Raw genomic sequence first — 23,890 nt, forward strand, 5'->3', positions numbered from 1 at the left:
TGTAATCTTCTGAAAGAATCTAAATTGAATAAAAACACCTTTTATCTCTCTTTGAAGGCATCCTTTATGAAAAAGCCAGTTGACTATGGAGAGAGAGAGTCAGTAGAAGATGGTACTGATGACCATCTAAGGGAGATAAATGCTCCTTCATCCATGGATCTCTTTCATGATTACCCTGCTGGTGATGTGAGTGATTCAGCTGAGTGTGGGGAGTGCCAGAGCACCATTGGTAAGTACATGCTTTCTGCTTGGGATTTCTTTACCTCTTTTAAAAATAGATTTATTAGGGGCTGGGGATATAGCCTAGTGGCAAGAGTGCCTGCCTCGGATACACGAGGCCCTAGGTTCGATTCCCCAGCACCACATATACAGAAAATGGCCAGAGGCGGCGCTGTGGCTCAAGTGGCAGAGTGCTAGCCTTGAGCGGGAAGAAGCCAGGGACAGTGCTCAGGCCCTGAGTCCAAGGCCCAGGACTGGCCAAAAAAAAAAATAGATTTATTAAAATCAATTAATTGTGCAGGGATATTTTATTACGATATTTATATGCATTCATGTAATGTACTTGGATCATATTCATCCCATCTTGTTAGTTCTCCTCACGTTCCCCTCTCTTTAACACTTTTTTTTTTGCCAGTCCTGGGGCTTGAACTCAGAGTCTAAGCACTGTCCCTGGCTTCTTTTTGCTCAGGGCCAGCACTCTACCACTTGAGCTATAGAGCCACTTCCAGCTTTTTCTGTATATGTGTTGCTGAGAAAACGAACCCAGGGCCTCATGCATTGCTAGGCAAGCACTTTACCACTAAGTCACATTCTCAGCCCAACAGTTTTCTTTTAACTCTTTATGTTAATTTTGTATTGTCAGTGATCTCATTGATATCACTTTTAGGCTAATTTCACTTTCCCTTAGTATAGTCTCCTCATATAGTTCCTTTCACTTTAAATTTCTCAGACTTGTAATGGAGTTTACTAGTTTCCTGTTTTAATCTTCACAGGAGTAATTTTAAAGAAGTAAAACTTAAATGACTATTTAGACAATGGGAAACAGAATAGATGTTTGAGTTTGTATGCAGTGTATGGAACTGTTGTGCCCTTCAAATGTTAATGAATACTTTTTATTTTTAGGTGCCATGAATCCTTTAGCAGAAGAATATCTGTCAAAGCAAGATCTACTTCTTTTAGATATGCTCAAGTTCTTGTGCACGTGTATAACTATTTCTCAGACCAATACTTTGTCATTTAGGGCAGCTGATATTCGGAAAAAATTGTTATTGTTGGTTGATTCAAGCATACTAGATCTTACTAAATCCCTCCACTTGCACATGGTAAGTCAAACAAACTAGCTCTTTGAATCTGAGTAAATGTAATAGCCTGATATATAAGAATCAGAATAAAACAGTGCCTTTGAAGCCTTGAATTGAGAAATGAATCATGGACTACTTGTAGGAATTCATATATAATTAGATAGGTATAGATTGATGTATGTGTATGTTTATATATGCAGCATACACTTATATACACATACATATGTATATGCATACACATATTTTTTTGGTTTTAGTCAGTCATGGGTCTTGAACTCTGGGCCTGGGCACTGTCCCTGAGCTCTTCAGGTCAAGGTTAAGTGTTCTACCACTTAAGCCACAGCGCCACTTCTGGTTTTCTATTGATTAATTGAAGATAAGAGTCTCACAGACTTTTGCCCAGGCTAGCTTTGAACCGTGATCCTGAGATCTCAGCCTCCTGAGTTGCTAGGATTACAGGCGTGAGTCACCTGCACCAGCTCTGCACATATGTTTGTTTGTTTTGGCCAGTCCTGGGCCTTGGACTCAGGGCCTGAGCACTGTCCCTGGCTTCTTTTTGCTCAAGGCTAGCACTCTGCCACTTAAGCCACAGTGCCACTTCTGGCCATTTTCTATATATGTGGTGCTGAGGAATCGAACCCAGGGCTTCATGAATACGAGTCAAGTACTCTTGCCACTAGGCCATGTTCCCAGCCCCTGCACATATATTTTTAAGATGAGGTTTTGCTGTTTTGTTTAGGTTGTCCTTAAACTTCTGGGATTAGGCTGTCTTCCTGGAATATAGGCATATTTATAGGCATTTACTTAGCTTTTTTTTTTCTTTGAATATACTGTGTAAAAACTTTAGGTAGATGCTGAAATATTTAAACTTGCATAGATATTACTTCTGGCTAATGAGAATAACCTCTAATGATGTCATAGTTTTGCTAGAAAATTTGACAGCTGTCAAAAACTGGTTGCCTAGTTGTAACTGGGAGTTGCTGCACAGCCCTGTGTATCAACAAGTGTCAACAGGAGCCTTACCATGTTGTTTTCTAAGAAGATGGGTAAAAGCATTTGAGTTCTTCCCTGCCTGTGATCATTTCTGCTTTCTAAAGTTCATTAGTATAATCATTTTGATTATTCAGTTCTTATATCCAGGAATTATTTTAGAAAAGTAGGGACCTAATATAGTCTGTGATTCTTTATCTTAACTGCAATCATGATAATAATAGCTATTTATTGCAAGAGATAGAGGTGTATTTTCTCTAATCCTCACAGTTATCTGACCAGTTAAGTGATACCTAACCATTTTACCAGTGACAGCACTATGGACCAGTTGATATATGGCTGGGTCTTTTAATTACACAAAGTTGTTGTGCTGGAATTTTAACCCAATTGAATTTAACTTCTAAGGCATTATTTTATTTATATACCATTTTTAAAAATCTATAGCTTCCTGTGTATGTGTGCATGAACTTAGGTTTATGTATGAAAGTACATATGAATAAAGTGATATTTTTCTTCCATCTCAGTACTTGGTACTTTTAAAGGAGCTTCCTGGAAAAGAGTGTCCTTTGCCCATGGAAGATGTTGTTGAGCTCCTGAAACCACTATCGTAAGAAATTAAACCATCCATTACATGCAGTTTAAATGTACAGTTTATAAGCTCTGTCTTCTGTTAAACTTATAAGGTTAAACTCTCCTACCACAGCCTTGTGTGTTCTTTATATCGTCGTGACCAAGATGTTTGTACAACCATTTTAAACCATGCCCTTCATGTAGTGACAAACCTAGATCACGGGAGTGTGGACACAGAGAACACAAGGGATGCCCAAGGACAGTTCCTCACAGTTATTGGTGCATTTTGGTAGGTAACAATCTACCTTATGGAATGTTTATGTTTATATTGCTGCCTTTGAATGCAGATTTTACATTCTACATTAGTGATTTCTTCGGATTCTTCTATGTAATCTGTATTTTAACTAGAGCAGAAAGTCATATGTTTCCCTTCTTGCTTGAAAAGCTTGATTGTTTTTCCTTAGGCTTGACTTTGTTGTTTAGTATATTTCTCTGCAAAACCTGGCAATATGGCAAATAAAGTCCAACAAACATAAATCAGATGGCTTTTTTTTTGTTCTGGCATTGGCACAGTGTCATCTGTAGTGTCACCCTTTTCATACTTTTATACTTATAGAAGAATATAAATAAACAAGTAAATAAATGTTATATATACATATATATGTATACACCCTCACAAAGTTTAGAGCTGTCACACTATTTGACTGATAAGAATTTGAAAGTCAATATAGAATGTGGTTTTGAACTCTTATGGAACAACCAAACATTAAGATTAAAAATTCTTCTTACAGTAAGTTTATGGTTAGCTGCAATATGACTGCCCCAAATAAAGGCATAATTGTATAAAACTAATAACACACATTATCATAAAATCCTTTCATTTAGCTTGAATTTTTGGAATAGTGGAATATATTGGCATGTTTCACATAAGAGAACTCAGTACAGGAAGAAATTTTGAAAGCAACCTATTTAAAACCTTTAGTTATTCTTTTGACTGTGCTTTTATTGAAATGATTATTTTACATTGAAAATCTCACTTGATTTCAGGCATCTAACAAAGGACAAGAAATGTTCATTCTCTGTAAGAATGGCATTAGTAAAATGCCTTAAAACTCTGCTTGAGGTGAGTTATTCTATATTATTAGTAAGGTTTCCAATGCAACTTTAAAACAATTTTTATTTGTTTGAAAATGAGTGAATTTTCTGGTAATGTTTCATATTTAACCTCAAATATTCCTTCTCCATAGGCAGATCCCTATTCAAAATGGGCTGTTCTTAATGTGATGGGAGAACACTTTGCTGTAAATGAAATGTTTCCACAATTTCTTGCTGATGATCACCACCAAGTTCGTATGTTGGCTGCAGGGTCAATCAATAGGTAATGAGTTAGGTTTACATGAAGTGTTTCTCATTCTGCAGATAGCAATGCAATGGACAGTTAAAATGTCCCTGAAGTAACAATTGGGAAAATAAACAAATGTATTTGAAGAAGAGATTGCATGCTGCTTTAAAAACATAAAAACTGAAAATCGTTTGAGTAACTTTGCTTTGATCAATAATAGAAGATCCCCACAAAAAATTGTGCTAGCACTCACATAATATGAATGTTGGAAACTTTGAGTTGCCTTCAATGCTTGGATATTATACAAAATACACTGATCATTATTTCTCCATCACATAAAAGCATTTAAAAGAAATACCAAGCTACTCACTTGGGGGTAATTAAATATTACAATACAAGCCTGTTCTGATCAGTGTGTGACAAGATGACAGTTTAGCTTCTCTGGCAGATTGATTTCAGTGTGTTTGAAGAGCACCAGTGAGAAGTCATTTGATACTGTCTTCACTTACAGGAGAAGACATTATATTCAGGACCTTAATGCTAAATGGGTAGTCTGAACCTGTTTAAAATTGCATTAGTCTTAATCAAGAAAAGAGCTAGTATGTATGTCTTGCAGAATAGTTTATTTTTGTTTTTTAATATAGGAAAATAGACTCTGAATTTTAAAAAACTTTTTTTTTTTCGTGTTAAGATTATTCCAGGACATGAGTCAAGGGGATTGTTTCAAGTCATTGAAAGCACTTCCTTTGAGGCTTCAACAAACAGCTTTTGAAAATGCATACTTGAAAGCTCAGGAAGGAGTGAAAGAAGTGGTAATTTTACTATTACCTATTTGCTACTATCACATGCTTTCTATGTATGTCCTGTATATAGCTTTAGCAAGTTCAGCATAAGACAGTTGGTATCCAGCACATTATAATATAAATCTAGTCTAAAGCAACTTAGGAATTAAATCCAATTAAGTAAACAAGTGACAATAGATGGAAATGTATTGAGAAATAACATCAGATAAAAATTACCTAATTCTTACTGAAACTTGTGATTCTCACATTTCTCTGTAAAAGTGTATGTATGCACACACACACACCAATCCTGAGCTTCAACTAAGGGACTGGGCACTGTCCCTGAGTATTTCTTTTGCTTGTTTGTTTGTTGTTATGTTTTTGCTTAAGGCTAGCTACTCTACCGCTTGAGTGGGGCAGTGGCTCCACTCTCATAAAAGTAGATTTTTTTTTTTTTTTTTTTTTTTTTTTTTTTTTTTTTTGGCCAGTCCTGGGCCTTGGACTCAGGGCCTGAGCACTGTCCCTGGCTTCTTCCCGCTCAAGGCTAGCACTCTGCCACTTGAGCCACAGCGCCGCTTCTGGCCGTTTTCTGTATATGTGGTGCTGGGGAATCGAACCTAGGGCCTCGTGTATCCGAGGCAGGCACTCTTGCCACTAGGCTATATCCCCAGCCCAAAAGTAGATTTTTAAACTAGGATTTTAAGGAGAATATAGGTCTGTATCTTATAAGGAACGAGTGAGGAATGATTTAGTGGAAAGTTCATGATGCTTTCGAACATGTTAAATGATTGCATTTAGGACCAAAATTAGGTTTTTACTTCTTGTAACCAAAAGATCATGATCATTAGTAAGTAACAAATTTTATGAATGTGAAGAAAGCCTTTTTTTATCAAATATAGTAAAAATAATATTATTGGAATTTTGTAGCAGTGGACACATAGTTGCATGATTTCATTTTTTTTTTTTTGGCCAGTCCTGGGCCTTGGACTCAGGGCCTGAGCACTGTCCCTGGCTTCTTCCCGCTCAAGGCTAGCACTCTGCCACTTGAGCCACAGCGCCTCTTCTGGCCGTTTTCTGTATATGTGGTGATGGGAATCGAACCTAGGGCCTCGTGTATCCGAGGCAGGCACTCTTGCCACTAGGCTATATCCCCAGCCCCGCATGATTTCATTTTGACATCATTTATCACAGAGGTGATAGCTAGCTAGCACTCTACCACTTGAGCCACAGCGCTACTTCTGGCTTTTTCTGTATATGTGGTGCTGAGGAATCGAACCCAGGGCTTCATGTATATGAGGCAAGCACTCTATCACTAAGCCATATTCCCAGCCCGTTTAGGCATCTTAATGGTAAAAATCATCTTAGAAGTTATACTTTATAAGTATTTTAATTTTACTTTTTTTGGTGCTAGTCCTGGGGCTTGAACTCAGGGCTTGGGGCTGACCCTGAGATTTTCTGCTCAAGGCTAGTGCTGTATCACTTGAGCCTCAGCTCTACTTATGGCTTTTTTGGTGCTTAATTGGAGATTAAGAGTCTTACAGACTTTTCTGCCCTAGACTAGCTTTTTCTTTGGCAGTTCTTTCCATAAGATTTTGTGAAAAGTACCATTTCCTCAAAGCTGTAAACTTACAGTCTTAGCTCTATCACTATAGGATTTAAAACATACTTACTTCATAGGCTACTTACAAGTCATAAAATGATTTTTGCCTTACTGATTCATTATTAGCATTTAAATATTTAAACATTGTCTTTACAATTCTTTTGAAGTCCCACAGAACTGAGAATCCTGACCATTTAGACGAGATTTATAACAGAAAATCTGTTTTACTGATGATGGTAGCTGTGGTTTTATACTGTAGCCCTATCTGCGAAAAACAGGCTTTGTTTGCCTTATGTAAGTCAATGAAAGAGAATGGATTAGAACCTCGCCTCGTGAAAAAGGTATATATAGAAGAATGCATATTTTATCATACCCTTTATAGGATAACATATTTTTTTGATGATACTGGATATCAAACCTGCATAGGCAGTTGCTTTACTAGTTAACTGAGCCTTCTTTCATAAATTCTAAACAAAAAGATTAAAGCTAGATTTTAAGTTTGCACTTGTTTAAAACTGGGAAACAATTTTATTTTGTTAAGTTGGGACACTTGGAAACTAGTTTAATAACTTTTTTTCCTAGTGATTGGGCTCAGACTCAGAACACCAAGGTAAAGTATTAGTTCTAGGCAAACACCTTATCGTTGCTCTATATTATAGACTCAGTTTAATCACTGTTTATGTGATGTATTTAACTGTTGGCAGTAGCATTACTTAAAATTGAACTTATGAACATTTTATGAAGTTTTTCTTTTCTTTTTCTTTTTTCTGGTCGTGGGGCTTGAACTCAGGTCCTGAGCTCTGTCCTTGAACCTGTCTGTGTTATGTCTGTACCACTTGAACCACTCTACCCTTTTCTGGTTTACGTGGTACTGAGGAATCGAACCTAAGGCTTCATACATACTAAACAAGCACTCTACTACTAAGCCATATTCCCAGTCCATAGAGCTTTTCTTTTAAATGTGTGTGTAGCAGTCTTGGGGCTTGAAAGCAGGGCCTGGACACTGTCCCTGAGTTTTTTGCTCTTGGCTAGTCCTCTACTACCTGAGCCATGGCTTCACTCTGGATGTTTTTTTTTGTTTTTTGGTTTTTTTTTTTTGGTGGTGGTGGTTAATTGGAGATGAGAGTCTCAGGGACTGGACTTTCCTAGTCAAGGTGTCTTTGAGCTGAAATTCTCAGATCTCAGCTTCCTCAGTAGCTAGGATTATAGGCTTGAGCCACAGGCATCCAACTCATGAAGCATTTTTTTATATGAGTAAATAACCTATCCCCTTACATACCAGGCTCTCTGGAATAGAAGCATGGAGCTGAGAGCATTACTCGTTGTTTTGTCTGGTAGATTCTGTGGTAGCATATAAGGAATAAAAAAGGCCAGAAATCAAACTTGAGGACCATATAGCTTTTTTGATTGGGGAAAGGATGGAGTCCAATAATTGCATCAATCCAGTTATAGAATGTAGCTCCTCTTCCTTTTCTATCAATGCAGAACTCATGGTTTGGGAAGTTTTAGGACTTTTTCTTAAGAGGTTTTACATAATGTATTCAGAGCACTCAAAATTCTGCAAGCATAGATACTGTAGAGGTGTATAGTATGCCAACTCTAGGTAATTGGTCATAGGCACATTAATCTTTTATCAGTATTACTGTGAGTTTTTAAATATACCATTGTGCTAGTCTGTGATATATTATGTTTAGTTTTTTTTTAATTTTGCATTTAAGACTGAGATAATTTACCATAAACCTTCCTTTGAGATATAGTCAGGTGTTGGGAATGATAATTGATTTTTCTGTTTTTGTTTTTAGTCATTTAACATCATTTAAAGACTTGCTTTGTGCCAGGTACTATGCAATTATATTAAATACATTTTATTTCCTTTTTTAGTATCCTTATTTCATTGTTAAAAGAAAAATCAAGATATAGAAAAGTTAAGTCAATGGCCTCAAATCCCTACTGTAAATAATAGTCACAAGGATTTAAGTGATTTGATCTTTTTTTCAATTTTCTGAAAGCATCAGCTTTTTGTTTCTTTGTGCAGGTTTTGCAGAAAGTTTCTGAAACTTTTGGATATAGACGTTTAGAAGACTTCATGGCTTCTCATTTAGATTACCTAGTTTTGGAATGGCTAAATCTTCAAGAGACTGAATACAACTTATCTTCTTTTCCTTTTATTTTATTAAACTACACAAATGTTGATGATTTCTACAGGTAAGTTTATATATGTCACGTACAAAAAAAATGTTTAGTTTTAGTCAGTTAATAGTGTTTGGCACTTCTGCTTTGCTCCACCTGGCTAGACACAGGTAGGGAGCTACAGAATGGGAGGAACAAGACAGCTTGTTTGAGAATGTACTGAAGGTTATATCACTGGTCTCAGGATATGATTCTAACTTCCTTGGTAAACAGCTGGGTAACCTTGAACAAGCTGCTACTTGCAATTTTTCTAAAAAAAATCTGTAAGTAAACAAGGAAATCTTGCCTTTGAAATTTTTGAAGATAAATTTCTAGAGGCTGCTTTGATTTTCTTTCTGTTGCTTGATAATCATTTTTATTAGATCTAGAAGTTTAACATAAAATTTCATTTTGATAGCTATGCCTCTAGAAAAGGAAATTTTGAAAACAGGTTTAAGACAACCAGGAATATTGTTTAGGTGTCCAATTATGGAAAGTCATATATTTTTGTTTGTTTGGGTTTTTTTGTTTGTTTGTTTTGCCAGTCCTGGGGCTTGGACTTAAGGCCTGAGCACTGCCCCTGGCTTCTTTTTGCTCAAGGCTAGCATTCTACCTTTTGAGCCACAGCACCACTTGTGGCTTTTTCTATTTATGTGCTGCCAGGGCTTCAGGCATTGCATGCTAGGCAAGCACTCTACCACTAGGCTACATTCCCAACCCGGAAGTCATGTATTTTTGTTAAGCATATTCTGTGATAAGTATTTTGCTAGGTATTTTATATTTAATATATCATGGATTATGAAGAGCTGCATATAGATAATTACCTTTAAGAAGACTATTAAGACAGAAGGGATCTATTGGTCCTTAAATCATCCCTTTTTGTAATATTTTACGTATGTTGTTTAAATTTATAAACTGCCTTTTATTTCATTTTATAATATAAAGTCCCTTTTTGAAACTCAGAAGTAAGAGTGATATTTTCTAAGCAGTTTTGTAGGTGAGTGTACATATGTCTATTTAGAATTTACTTAGCTATTTTCCACTTATAAAATGAGAGTGAGAGCCAGGTGTCAGTGGCTCACGCCTGTAATCCTAGTTACTCAGGAGGCTGAGATCTGAGGATTACACTTTGAAGCCAGCCCGGGCAGGAAATTCTGTGAGACTTTGATCTCCACTGATCTACTTAGAAAAAGCTGGAAGTGGCACTGTTGCTCAAGTGGTAGAGCACTAGCCTTGAGCACAGAGAGACTCAAGGACAGAGCTCTCAGACCCTGAATTCAAGCCCCAGGATTGGCCAAGAAAAAAAAAATTAGAGTGAGAATATTTAATAATTTTTAAATGCTTTAATGCTGACAAGGGCATTTTATTATTTTAAGAAGTATATTACAGGGGTTGAGAATGTAGCTTAGTGGTAGAGTGTTTGCTTAGCGTGCATGAAGCCTGGGTTCGATTCCTCAGCATGGCATAAACAAAAAGCCAGAAGTGGCGCTGTGGCTCAAGTGGTAGAGTGCTAGCCTTGAGCAATAGCAGCAGCTCAGGGACATTGCCCAGGCCCTGAGTTCAAGCCCCAGGACTGGTAAAAATATTAAAAAGAAGTATATTATAAATTTTTTAACTTTGAAAACATAACCCATATTTTAAATGTTTATATCTTTAGATCTTGTTATAAGATTTTGATTCCACATTTGGTAATTCGAAGTCATTTTGATGAGGTGAAGTCCATGGCCAGTCAGATTCAAAAGGATTGGAAAAGTCTTCTAATAGATTGCTTTCCAAAGATTCTTGTCAATATTCTTCCCTATTTTGCCTATGAGGGTACACAAGACAGTAGGATGGCACAGCAAAGAGAGACTGCTACCAAGGTCTATGATATACTTAAAGGTGAAAACCTACTGGGAAAACAGGTATGGCTTCAACAGTTACCAACCTTTTATCCCTCACTTGGCTTCAAATGTAAGCTTTAAAATTTAATGCAATTTATTTCTTCATTATACAACTAAATATAGCATGTAATCACTAACCATAAGTTATTGTTAATAATGTTTTTTTCTTTCTATTGGGTTTAAAAAATTTTTTTAAATTGTATTTAGAAAGGTGATATACAGAGGAGTCAAAGTTACGTAAGTCAGGTAGAATACTTTCGGACAATTTCACCCTTTCCTTTGCTCTCTCCCCATTTCATTTGGCTTTTAAATAAGTTGGGATGTTCTAAATTAGGAATAACAAAAAAGAGAGAGAAAATAAGAAGGAATAATTTGATTGTTATTGCCTTTTAAAAAGTATTTTAATTGCCAATAATGCACGAATATGATCTAATTGTTAAATTCAAATGATATTGAATAGTGTTTACTCCCTCTTCCACTCACCAGTTTTTCCAGTTTTCAAGACAGTGCCATTCTAATTTCCACATCTTCTGGTTTTATTTTCTTTATTAATACTGTTTTTCCATATTTAACCCAGGAATTTTTGGTTTATTTCTGTTATTAAGCCCACACTGTCCTAGAACACAAGATCCCCGTCTCAGCCCTCTGAGTGCTGGGATTTCAAAGCTAATGTGGTGTTTTTATAGTAGCAGAAACAACAAAAGAGTTCATATGTATGCAAACCTTAAATGTACAGGATACTAACTTAACTTAGATATACTCATGTAGAGAACTTGACACCTAGAAAATTTTTTTGCTGCAATAGTAACTAAATGAAGCAAATATGTGTAAGTAGAAAAGAGATTGAAAAGAAGTATCCCCAGCTGTTAATAATCTGTTTAAGAAATGAATACTCTTCTGTTTTCTTTGTTTCTAACACATTTTACCTTCTAACAAATTTTACGTTGCTTACTTTCAGTTTTCTCCACTAGCAGAAGAGCACCATGAATATGAAGGTTTTTTTTTTTTGTTGTTGTTGTTGTTTTTGTATATGTGGGGGGGTGTGGGTTTTAGGTTTTTCCCTATGTTTATTTTCTGTTGATGTATCTCAGCATTTTAATGCTCATTATGTTTTTTTCAAGGTCTTAGTTAAATTGAGTCCTTGAAACTGAAGAACTGCATTAAGGGGGCTTTATTTGATATGATTTACTTGCACATGTTACTCCAAGGTTGGCTGTGTAGAAGAAAAAGGTAGAATTAGCCATGTTTCAAGTCTTAGGCTTTTATCTATTTTCTACCTTATAGTCACCGAATAACTTTGGAAATAAGTCTTTGTTTGGGCTATCTTAAAGGTCACTGATACAATATGTATGTTCAGTATATTTCAATTTTGTGTCCTTGCAGATTGATCACTTATTCATTAGTAACTTACCAGAGATCGTGGTAGAGTTATTGATGACCTTACATGAACCAGCAAGTTCTAGTGCCGGCCAAAGTACTGACCTTGGTGACTTTTCAGGGTATGCACATTTAAACTTGGAATGCTAGTTGTATTCGCAGATTCCTCAGCAAGTTTATTTTTTTTTAATCAGTTGACACCTCCAAATGTCTATGTCGGGTATTTTTAGACATGTTTTTATAGTAGTACTAGTATAAACCTCCTGGTGCTTGAACTCAGGACCTGGGCTCTTAAGACCTAAGGTGAAGGGAAACTACGCTCATTTGTGAAGCTGCCACTAACTTTAGAAAAGATTAGTTAAGCAGTCATCATCTCATATTAGTAAATCCCTGGGGTTGTAGTAAGTCATATATGAGAATTATGTTACATCATTTGTGATTTTCATTAAAAGTATAGTTTTTGATAGAATAGTTTTAAAATATCTGAGTCCTTAAATAAGTTTTTGTTTTGGATGTTCACTGCTATAACAACTAAATGTGTATTTCTTGATCATTTTGTTTTGAGAATGATGATGATGATGTTTTCCTGTAACTCTTAGGGATTTGGATCCTGCTCCTAACCCACCTTGTTTCCCATCACATGTTATTAAAGCAACATTTGCCTACATCAGCAATTGTCATAAAACCAAGCTTAAAAGCATCTTAGAAATTCTTTCCAAAAGCCCTGTAAGTATATAATGCTATTATAAAAATTGGTCAGATAATTCCTCTTTCAGCTAGAAAATCTGTATCAGTACATCCTAAAAATAAACATTTAAAATTTATTTGAATAATTAAAAGGAAAATGGTTATTTATAAGTTCGTATGTTGGTAGGTTAACAGTTTATTGACGTTAAACAAAAGGCTGAATTTTTGGTTTTGGTTCTTTTGGACAGTACTAGAGATTGATTTGGACCTCTCATTTGCTAGGCAAATGTTCTACCTGTTTATTTTTTTTGCCAGTCCTGTGTTTGAATTCAGGGCCTGGGCACTGTCCCTGGCTTCTTTTTGCTCAAGGCTAGCACTCTACCACTTGAGCCACAGCACCATGTCTGGCTTTTTCTATGTATGTGGTGCTGAGGAATCAAACCCAGGGCTTCGTGTATACGAGGCAAGCACTCTACCACTAAGCCATATCCAGCCTCTACTCCACCTTTTGAGTCAGACCCTCAGCCCAGGCTGGAATTCCATGACACTAAAGGCATATCAGCTCAGGGAATCTCACAGAGTTTCCTGTCTGGGGTGTTTTTGAACTGTGATCCTTAGATCTCAGTCTCCTGAGTAGCTAGGATTACCAATGTGAAACATCAGTACCCAGCCCAAGAGACTAATTTTTTTTTTTTTTTTTTTTTGGCCAGTCCTGGGCCTTGGACTCAGGGCCTGAGCACCATCCCTGGCTTCTTCCCGCTCAAGGCTAGCACTCTGCCACCTGAGCCACAGCGCCCCTTCTGGCCGTTTTCCATTTATGTGGTGCTGGGGAATTGAACCAAGAGCTTCATGTGTAGGAGGCAAAGCACTCCTGCCACTAGGCCATATTCCCAGCCCCAAGAGACTAATTTTTAATGTACTATTTTGCATTTACCTGATATACAAACCAAATCTAAATTCTCTTAGTTATTTTAAATATAAAATATATTTTTATAGCTAAGTATATATGACTAGACAAATTTTTACTCAATATATGTTTATTTTCTAGGATTCATATCAGAAAATTCTTCTAGCCATTTGTGAACAAGAAGCTGAAACAAATGATGTTTATAAAAAGCACAGAATTCTTAAAATGTATCATCTATTTGTTAGTTTATTACTTAAAGACATAAAAAGTGGCTTAGGAGGAGCATGGGCCTTTGTTCTTCGAGATGTTATTTATACTTTGATTCACTCTATCAATAAAAGGTAAACTATATTTGATCAGAATATAAGCATTAAAGTATTTAAAATGTTCTTTCAATTAACAAAATTTATACACTTCTACAAGGTAGAGTATTCCTGTCAAAATAATGCTTTTAAAAGATATTTATTACCTATAATTTTTAAAATTTATACATAAAAATTGTACATATTTATGGGGTAACTTGTTAAGTTTTTGTTGGTGGGAGGGGTGGTGTTCTGGGGCTTGGGAAATAGGGTCCTGGGCGCTGTTCCCTGAACTCCTTTGTTCAAGGCTAGCCTAACGCTTGAGTCACAGTTCCACTTCTAGCTTTTTGTGCTTCAGAGATAATAGTCTCACAGCCTAGGCTGGGTTTGAACTGAGATCCTAGGGTTATAGACAAACCATTGGCACCCAGCACTTGTGATTTTCTTTTCTTTTTTTTGCAGTTTAAAGGTAATTTTTAAACTTATTTATTGTCAGAGTGATGTACGAATTGGTTACAGTTTCATATGTAAGGCAGTGAGTACATTTCTTAACAAACTTGTTACCTCCTCCCTCATTTTTTTCCTTCCCCCCTCCCCATTCCCCTCCGCCCTTGTGATATTTTGATACATGTATATATTACATGATATTGAAGTCAGGCTAAGCATATTTATTAATCTCAATCTCATTATTTCTGTGTATTAAGAACATTCAAAATCCTTAATTTGAAAAACACAGTATATTATTTTCTATATTCACTTCTGGGCAGTAGAACACCAGAATTTCTTTTTCCTGGTCAGCTGGACCTTAGCTCCTCTCTTTTATTCACTGGGTAGCCCAGACTAGACTAGAGCTTTCTTTCCCTCCCTCCCTCCCTCCCTCCCTCCCTCCCTTCCTTTTTTTTTCTTTTTTTTTTTTTTTTTTTGTCTGTTGTGGGACTTGAACTCAGCCTGGGCACTGTCCCAAAGCTCTTTTGCTCAAGGTTAGTGCTCTATCACTTTGAGTCACAGTGCCACTTCCAGTTTTTTGGCTGGTTAATTGGAGATAAGGGTCTCATGGGGACTTTTCAGCCTGGATTGGCTTTGAACTGTGATCCTTAGATCTCAGACTCCTGAGTAGCTAGGATTACAGGCCTGGAGCTTTCTTTGTAACCCATCCTGGGCTCAAATTTGGAATCCCCTGCCTCTGCCTTTACCTTCAAAGGGCTTGAATTACAAGAGATTTAGCAACTAACTTTCACCATTCCTCTCCCTACCTTTTGATGACCACTATTCTACTTTCAGTTTCTAGAAGGCACTAGATATGAAAATGAGTTTATGTCAAGTTTACCCTGGTAAATATGCAAATAAATGGCTTTTGAATGATTTCATTTTCACGTTTCCTAGAACCTGTTCATTTTCTTCTTGTTAGGCCTTCTCAATTCATAGATGTGACATCACGTAGCTTCTCCCTTTGCTGTGATTTACTTAGTCGGGTTTGCCAGACTGCAGTGACTCATTGTAAGGATGCTTTAGAAAACCATCTTCACCTAATTGTAGGAACACTCATACCCCTTGTGGATGATCAGATGCAAGTTCAGGAACAGGTAATTTTCTAATTTGTCTTCAGAATGGTATTTGCAATATATTATTAAAAGTATTATTAGGAGGGGCTGGGGATCTGGCTCAGCAGAAGAGCACCTGCCTGGTGAGCGCAAGGCCCTGAGTTTGGTCCCCAGCTCTGGAAAAAAAAAAAAAAAAAACCACACCAAAAAAAAAAGGTATTATTAGGAGCTAAATGTTTTCTGCTTGTTTGATATAATAAGTAATTTTATTGAGAATTTAATTGTCGGAAGGATATTTTTAATGAATTAATCTTTTTCATCACTTAAAGACACTTGATAATTCTGATGTAATAAATAATCCAATAGTTCTGCCTATTAATTATTCTGCAGTATAATAGCCAAAATTGAGGATGACAATTTACACCATTATGATGTTGTATGAAATTTGCTTCACAAATATTGGAATTTTTATTTTTTATGCCTACCTTGTATAGTACTTTACATGTTTGCTGAGTTATCTGAAAGCACAGAAACTAAATTGGGTAATTAGAACATTTTGTCTGAAGTAGCTTGGCAAAGTTTTCATCATTTATTACAGTAGAGTTTTATTTTTTAAATTTTGAAATATGATTAAGGACTTTTCCTATTTTAATTCTCTTTTTAACCATTTAGGTATTGGACTTGCTGAAATACTTAGTGATAGATAACAAGGATAATGAAAACCTGTATGTCACAATTAAGCTTTTAGATCCTTTTCCTGATCGTGTTGTTTTTAAGGATTTACGTATTACTCAGCAGAAAATCAAATATAGTAGAGGACCCTTTTCACTCTTGGAGGTAATAAAAATTATTATCTTATTACTATTCTATCTCATAAGACATAGACAATAATGCTTTTTTTTTTGCCAGTCCTGGGCCTTGGACTCAGGGCCTGAGCACTGTCCCTGGCTTCTTCCCGCTCAAGGCTAGCACTCTGCCGCTTGAGCCACAGCACCGCTTCTGGCCGTTTTCTGTATATGTGGTGCTGGGGAATCGAACCTAGGGCCTCGTGTATCCGAGGCAGGCACTCTTGCCACTAGGCCATATCCCCAGCCTGACAATAAAGCTTTTTAAAAACCTCTAATAGGGGCTGGGAATATGGCCTAGTGGTAGAGTGCTCACCTTGTATACATGAAGCCCTGGGTTCGATTCCTCAGCACCGCATATATAGAAAAGGCCAGAAGGGGCGCTGTGGCTCAAGTGAAAGAGTGCTAGCTTTGAGCAAAATGAAGCCAGGGACAGTGCTCCGGCCCTGAGTCCAAGCCTCAGTCAGGACTGGCCAAAAAACAAATGAACAAAAAGTAAATAAATAAAAACCTCGAATAATCTAGTAGTAAAAATTGATATTTTATTATAGTGAAAAACAGTCCTGGTATCATATGAGATCTACCATCTGTGAAATAATGAATTTTAACTGTCTAATGATGTTGCATTTAAAATAGACATAGCAAGGCTTTCTAGTAAACATATGAGGTTTTTTGTTTGTTTGTTTGTTCTGTTTTACTTTTTGTGTTGGTCCTGCAGTTTGAACTCAGGGCCTGGGCACTGCTCCTAATAAGCTCTTTTGCTCAAGGTTAGCACTCTACCACTTGAGCCACAGTTCCATTCTGGCTTTTTTTTTTTTAATTTAATTGGTGATTAGAATCTCATGGACTTTCTTGCACTGCCTGGTTTCGAAATGCAACCTTCAAATCTCAGACTCCTGAGTAGCTAGGATTATTGGCATGAGCCACCAGCACCTAGCTACGGTAGGATTTTTCTTTTTTTGTCTTTTCTTTTTTGGTACTGGGGATCGAACCCACGATGTTGCAGTTGCTAGGCAAGTGCATAGGAATTTTAATAGTCAAAGAATGTGATAGAAAATATTCTTGATCTTAACACATGTAAGAACTTATGGTCCACTGATATTTAACACTTTAAAGAATATTTCAAGTTTCAATTTTTTAATCTTTATCAACTTCAAAATTATGTTTGCATGTATCTATTCATAAATTTGATTATACTTTTTAGATGTTAGTCTATTTGTCCATTCAACATGAAAATATACTTAAATATACATTGAAATATAAAATTACAGTTTAAAAAGAACTTAAGCTTTTCCCTGTAATTGAGTGAGGACACCATTAAAAATTTTGAAATCTAACTGCATTACTATGAAGAGAATCTTTGAATTATAAGGCTTGAAGCAGAAGTAAGAATTTATTTTTCCTTTGATTTATGAGTCAGTATTAGTGAAAAGCACTTACAAATTTTTTAATGTATTATTTAGGCTACCCAATACATATTAAAAGCAAGTTACATTTTAAACTAATACTCTCTTCTAGGAAATTAACCATTTTCTGTCAGTAAGTGTTTATGATGCACTGCCATTGACCAGGCTTGAAGGATTGAAAGAGCTTCGAAGACAGCTAGAACAGCATAAAGATCAGATGATGGATCTTATGAGAGCGTCTCAGGGTACAAATCTAACAGTCATTTACACTTAACTTTCTTTTTTAACCTTATTTACATTTTAATTTTATTTATTGGCTGGGGATTTAACCCATGTCCTCATAAATGCTAGATATGCATTGTACCACTGAGCTACACTCCCAGTCCTCTACCTGTTTTTTCACAGAACCATTTCTCACTTTTACCTTTTATTTGATTGCCACAGACATAGTGGTGAGCCTTATCATTTCTCATCTAAATAAAATAGTGTTTAGAGCTAATCTTCTTGCCCTGAAAATATTCTCATTTTTTCCTAATACTCTACCAGAAAAATTTTTCTAAACTCAAATATGACCATGTTATTTTACAAGTTTTTCAGCTTTTCACTGCCTAGAACAAAAAATTTAATTCTGAGAATGAAATCTACAAGATAATGTATTTTTGACTTGTACTTCTATCTATTTGATTAAAGAAACGTATTTTCATCTTAAGCCTTTTAGTCATAGGTATATGTTTTTACATGTTTCCAGCTTTTTGTCTTCAAAAAACACCTATGTTTATATTAACATGATTTGTATCTCTTCTGTGTTTCCTTTTGTGTGCTCTGCTGTATATAATAAAGCCATTAGCTATTTGGTACTAAATTCTAATGGGCAAATTTTAAGGTACATTTAAAATTCTATTTTTTTATTGTATAAGCACTTGGCAAGTTCTTGCTAGTATATGTGGATAGTGGCTGTCTTTGGACACTGTGAGTTGGCTTAAGACCTTCTTTAAAACATTCTACAATTTTTCTAGTTAGATAACAGTTTATATGCAGATTATAAAAGTGAGTGTTGTGCTCATGATAATTTGAACTATTCTAAATTACTCCTAGATAACCCACATGATGGCATTGTGGTGAAGCTAGTTGTCAGCTTGTTGCAGTTATCCAAGATGGCGGTAAACCAGACTGGTGAAAGAGAAGTTCTAGGTAAATTGTAGTTAAAAGAAATGTAGAGCTTTTGTCTTTAAGTAGTCATCTTTTTATTTCTTTTTTTCTTGTTTTGAACTAAACTAGCTTCAAACTCAGGATCCTTCTGCCTCAGCCTCCTAAGTGCTGAGATTATAGGGGTGCCCCTTTATGCCCAGTTAAAGTGTAATCTTTAAAATAATCTCAAAAGATGAAAAGTTTATCATCAGAGGATTGGGGAATATGTGATTCTAAGTTATATTTCTATTTAATTCAAGTATTTCTAAGCTGCCTCCCTTTCTTACCTTCTTCCTTAAATATTCACATAAAATTAAAATTAGCAATTTACATTTGTTAGGTAATTATTAATTTGAAAAGCCGTAATAGATTTTAGGAAATTCAGGAGCACCCACTTGTGGAATGATATTGTACGTTAACTGACTTCTCTAATATTATTGTAACTGACTAATATTCAATTTCTTTTTAAATAAAATAAGAGTACAGACTTTGAGAAATGGGTTATAATAAAATATTGAAAATGAACACATTTCCTACTGCTATCTAGTATAAAATCTAATGTAAGATAACTAGGCAACATAGGGTGCTTGATGGTACAATCCTATAATCCTAGTTACTCAGGAGACTTGAGATCCAGAGGAAAGTGGTTCAAAGCCAGCCTGGGCAGAAGAGTCCATGAGTCCCATCTCCAGAATAAACAACAAAAGGTTGGGATGGAGATAGGGTGTAAGTGATAGTGTACCAACTGAACAAACAAAGCCAAAGAAGCCAAAGGCCCTGATTTCACATTGGTACAACAAAAAATAAATAAAAATAACCAATAGTAAACAGCTAATATCATCTCTAGTATAGATTTTTAGAAACTATAGGTTTTTAAATTTGATGTTCACATGATGGGATCATCTTTTGAAATGAGGACTGTCAGAATATTTGTGCATATATTTTGGTACACACCACCATAACTGGGAGCTGCCATAAGGAGCCCTGAGACTATGAAAATGCTCTATTTTCATTTGGCAGCAATAACAACAAGAAAATGTGTACAAAACTTTTCACTGAATGGTGTGTTTAAAATTTATGGAAAAACTCCAAAAATTATGACAATTTTAAGGTTGACATTCTCAGCCATATTGCACGTTGATTCTTAGTTATCCATATTCCATTATCTCCTATCATCTGCGGGGGAAAGTATCTGTTCCCCCCATGATAATGTATAAAGGAAATTATGCAATGTTTTGTGGCTCCTTTAATCTATTCACAATACACTGAAATCTTGAAGCATAACAAAACAGTATTATATTTTTAGATTAGCAAATTGGTTGTATATTATGTTTATGACTCTAGTAAAATAGAATTTCTGTTATTTAGAGGCTGTCGGAAGCTGTTTGGGAGAAGTAGGTCCTATAGATTTCTCTGCCATAGCTATACAACATAGTAAAGATATATCTTATGCCAAGACCCTTGAAGATAAGGAGCTTGAGTGGACCTTACTGATGCTGACCTACCTGAATAATGCACTGGTAGAAGATTGGTAAGTATTTATGGCTAATGTATATTTGATCATACTTACATAATCTGACATTTAAGAAGAATGATACTTAATGTCAATTAACTTCTCCAAAACTAAGTTTTATCTTTTAAGTTTTCATACGTGTGTGTGTGTGCGCACACTCATGCCAGTCATAGCACTTGAACTAAGGGCTGGATAGGGCTTGAACTCAGGGCTGAGGCACTGTCCTTTAGCTTTTTTGCTTAAAGCCAGTGCTCTACCACTTGAGCCACAGCTCTACTTCTGGCTTTTTTTGGTGCTTAATTTGAGGTAGAAGTCAAATGGACTTTTCTGTCCAGTCTGTCTTCAAACCACAATCTTCAGATCTCAGTCTTCTGAGTAGCTAGGTATAGGCATGAATCACCCATACCTGGCAAGTTCTCATACTTTTTCAAACGTCATGTGTATCTTTTTGCATTTTCTTAATTCACATAATAACGGACTTTACTGTGTTACAAGCGATGTCATAGTAATGAGGAATCCAAATAAAGTCTATATTAAATTCCAGTAAGAATAGACAGTCAACAAATATGAAAACTGCTAGGTGATTCTACAGTCAGTTAGAGGAATGTAGAATAGTTCTTTAATGCTTGTCAACATTAGAGGTTTGATCCTTTTAAATAAGTCACAGAGAAAAAAGTTTAGCTTTGAGTTTTTGTTTTTGTTTTTTTTTTTTTTGTCTTTGTTTTTGTGCCAATCCTGGAGCTCAGAGTCAGGGCCTGGACATTATCTGAGCTTTTTGCACAAGGCTAGCTCTGTACCACTTGAGCCACAGCTTCACTTCTAGTTTTTTGGGATTAGACATAAGAATCTCGTAGACTTTCCTGCCTGGGCTGGCTAAATCATAATCCTCAGATCTCTGCCTCCTGCATAGCTAGGATTACAGGACACTGGTACTTGGCTTCAAAAAAGGTTTTTAAAGTTATTTTTTGAAAGATAAATTTGCTTTGCTTTTTTTCTTTTAGTGGTACTAGAGTTTATACTCAGGACAGGTACTTGCTAGGCAAATTCTCTGCCATTTGAACCATACACTAGCTCCAGAGCAAAAGTTTTATAGCCCCAGAAGTCATAAGCTAATCAGACAAAATTTCTATTACTCATTTACTTCTGTAAAAAAACAAATTTGCAAGATTTTATCAGTATTTCAGCCTTCTGTTTGTGAGATTCCTTTTGGTCAACACCTTCTTTGTATGCTGAAGCCCCTTAACTACTGATTTTTTTTTCCTTCTTAAATAAAGGTAAAAAAATTAACTTGTGCCTATTCTTTATTATTCTCATGCTGAAATCACACTAGCATCACTACATCTTTTGCAGAAAACCAACTTCAGATTACTATATAAAAATTGGATCGGGGCTGGGAATGTAGCTTAGTGGTAGAGTGCTTGCCTAGCACGCATGAAGCCCTGGGTTCGATTCCTCAGCACCACATATATAGAAAAAGCCAGAAGTGGTGCTGTGGCTCAAGTAGTAGAGTGATAGCCTTGAGCAAAGAAGACAGGGACAGTGCTCAGGCCCTGAGTCCAGGCCCCAGGACTGGCAAAAAAAAAAAAAATTGTATCATTTGATTGCAAATTTTCTGTGGAAAATTTTTCTTGTGTAACTGTTCTACGCTGGCATAGTGGCATATACCTGTAATCACAGCTACTTGGAGGCAGGAATAGGAGGATCATGGTCTTAGGCCAGATTGGGCACTGAGAAGCTATCTGAAATACCTTGTCTACCATATTCCTTCATACCAGGCTTCTTCCTGAAATTTCAGATGAATTAGCCTAACTCACTCTAGCTTCCCTGTTCAAATGCCTTGCTTTCATTTTCTCATAGCTCTCTCAGATCTCAAGATCACTCAGAGATCATGTCAGATGATACTTCCTCAAAGAAGCCAACCAACTTTGAGGAAGGTAACTGTCAATAAAATCAGAAAAGGGATGGGGTTATGGCCTAGTGGCAAGAGTGCTTGCCTCCTATACATGAAGCTCTGGGTTCAATTCCCCAGCACCACATATATAGAAAAGGCCAGAAGAAGCGCTGTGGCTCGTGACAGAGTGCTATTGAGCAAAAAAAAAAGAAGCCAGGGACAGTGCTCAGGCCCTGAGTCCAAGCCCCAGGATTGGCCAATAAAAATGATGAAAAAATAAATAAATAAAATCAGAAAAGTGGGACTAATTGTGTTTTATTAAAGTATCTAAGAAAGCAATAGAGTTTAGGTAGGGGGTATAGTGTTGCAGCGTGTCTTTTACTCTGGCTTTTGTATGGCACATGGATTCCAAAGAGGTAAAAGTGAAAACAGATTAGATAGGAAATCACTGCAGAAGACTTGGATCACTGCATTTGACTTTGATTAGGGTATTAGTAATGGAGGTAAGAGACACACAAGGGTAGAACCAGGAGGTTTTTTTTTTTTAAACATAGAGCTAGTGGGGTTTGCTAAAACATAGGACTGAAGATTAAACTCAGGTTTAGGATTTATACTTCTGTATTATAAACCAGTAAATCCAAAAGGGATGAAGCCTTCATTTGATGATTGATCAGGGTCATCACAGTTTATGACATTTCTCTGTCAGCATATTTTTAGTACTCTTGTGTTAAGGTCCTCTTAATTTTTTTTTTTTTTAAAGAGGAACTTGGACTGTTCTAGAGATTTAGATGCCTAGTGGGCTGGGAATATGGCCTAGTGGTAAAGTGCTTGCCTCGTATAGAGATTTAGATGCCATATTTAATGACTCTCAACTAGATTTTGATAAAAAAAAAATAAATATAGTTTTATCATTTGAGATAAAATGCCTCACCTCAAATTGTGTCCCCAGAAAAAATACCAAAATGCTGATTGTTCACATGAATCAGTATTTTATTCTTATTCATCATACTTATTATGCTGTGCTATTTGCTAGTATTGTTTAATGAATCAATTTATGGCTATCATTGTATCAACATTGTGTAGAATGGAGAGGATTGTCATTGCAGTGATGAGTAATTTAAGTTTACTGATAGAATATTTTGATACTTTTGACTTTAATGTTGAATTTTATATATGTAAACTTACTAATAGTATACATTTAAAATTTTAGTTTTTAAGTATTATCTATGGAGGTTTGCTAAGCATTCAAGATTAAATGAATTCTATGTGTTTTTCAGTGTCAAGGTACGATTTGCTGCTGTTACCTGCTTGAAAAACATTTTAGCCACAGAGACTGGACATAGATTCTGGGACATTTATAAGAAGACAGCTGATCCTATGCTAATCTATCTGCAGCCATTTAGAACATCAAGGAAAAAGGTCTGCTTCATGTAAATGTTTGTTGAAGTCCCACTGTACAATAGTTCTATTTGCTTTGTGTTTTGATGACCAAATTGCTTAAAATAATAGTGCAATAATATTTAACCTTTCCTAGAAATAGTTTAAACTGTTCCTTAAATCCTAAGGATTTGTTGTTATGGCAGGGTAGAAAAGCTC

General features: G+C 36.0%; 1 protein-coding gene across 3 annotated transcripts in view; it reads left to right on the forward strand.

Moving 5' to 3' along the window:
• Positions 1–23,890, forward strand: part of Atm (ATM serine/threonine kinase) — an 85,347-nt gene that overhangs the window by 27,652 nt on the left and 33,805 nt on the right. The window contains exons 17-35 of one of the 3 annotated variants that reach the window (XM_048343781.1): positions 58–229; positions 1,123–1,322; positions 2,816–2,898; positions 2,995–3,150; positions 3,909–3,984; positions 4,109–4,239; positions 4,895–5,015; positions 6,753–6,926; positions 8,621–8,790; positions 10,412–10,658; positions 12,021–12,136; positions 12,614–12,740; positions 13,750–13,949; positions 15,319–15,493; positions 16,124–16,288; positions 17,815–17,947; positions 18,798–18,893; positions 20,259–20,421; positions 23,572–23,713. In XM_048343781.1, coding sequence (XP_048199738.1) covers positions 58–229; positions 1,123–1,322; positions 2,816–2,898; positions 2,995–3,150; positions 3,909–3,984; positions 4,109–4,239; positions 4,895–5,015; positions 6,753–6,926; positions 8,621–8,790; positions 10,412–10,658; positions 12,021–12,136; positions 12,614–12,740; positions 13,750–13,949; positions 15,319–15,493; positions 16,124–16,288; positions 17,815–17,947; positions 18,798–18,893; positions 20,259–20,421; positions 23,572–23,713 — 2,847 coding nt within the window. Of the gene's footprint in view, positions 1–57; positions 230–1,122; positions 1,323–2,815; positions 2,899–2,994; positions 3,151–3,908; positions 3,985–4,108; positions 4,240–4,894; positions 5,016–6,752; positions 6,927–8,620; positions 9,024–10,411; positions 10,659–12,020; positions 12,137–12,613; positions 12,741–13,749; positions 13,950–15,318; positions 15,494–16,123; positions 16,289–17,814; positions 17,948–18,797; positions 18,894–20,258; positions 20,422–23,571; positions 23,714–23,890 lie in introns of those variants that run through there. The other 2 variants (XM_048343782.1, XM_048343783.1) reach the window with 2 other exon arrangements.

Source organism: Perognathus longimembris, chromosome 3 (genome assembly GCF_023159225.1).
Source record: "Perognathus longimembris pacificus isolate PPM17 chromosome 3, ASM2315922v1, whole genome shotgun sequence".
Classification (NCBI taxonomy): domain Eukaryota; kingdom Metazoa; phylum Chordata; class Mammalia; order Rodentia; family Heteromyidae; genus Perognathus; species Perognathus longimembris.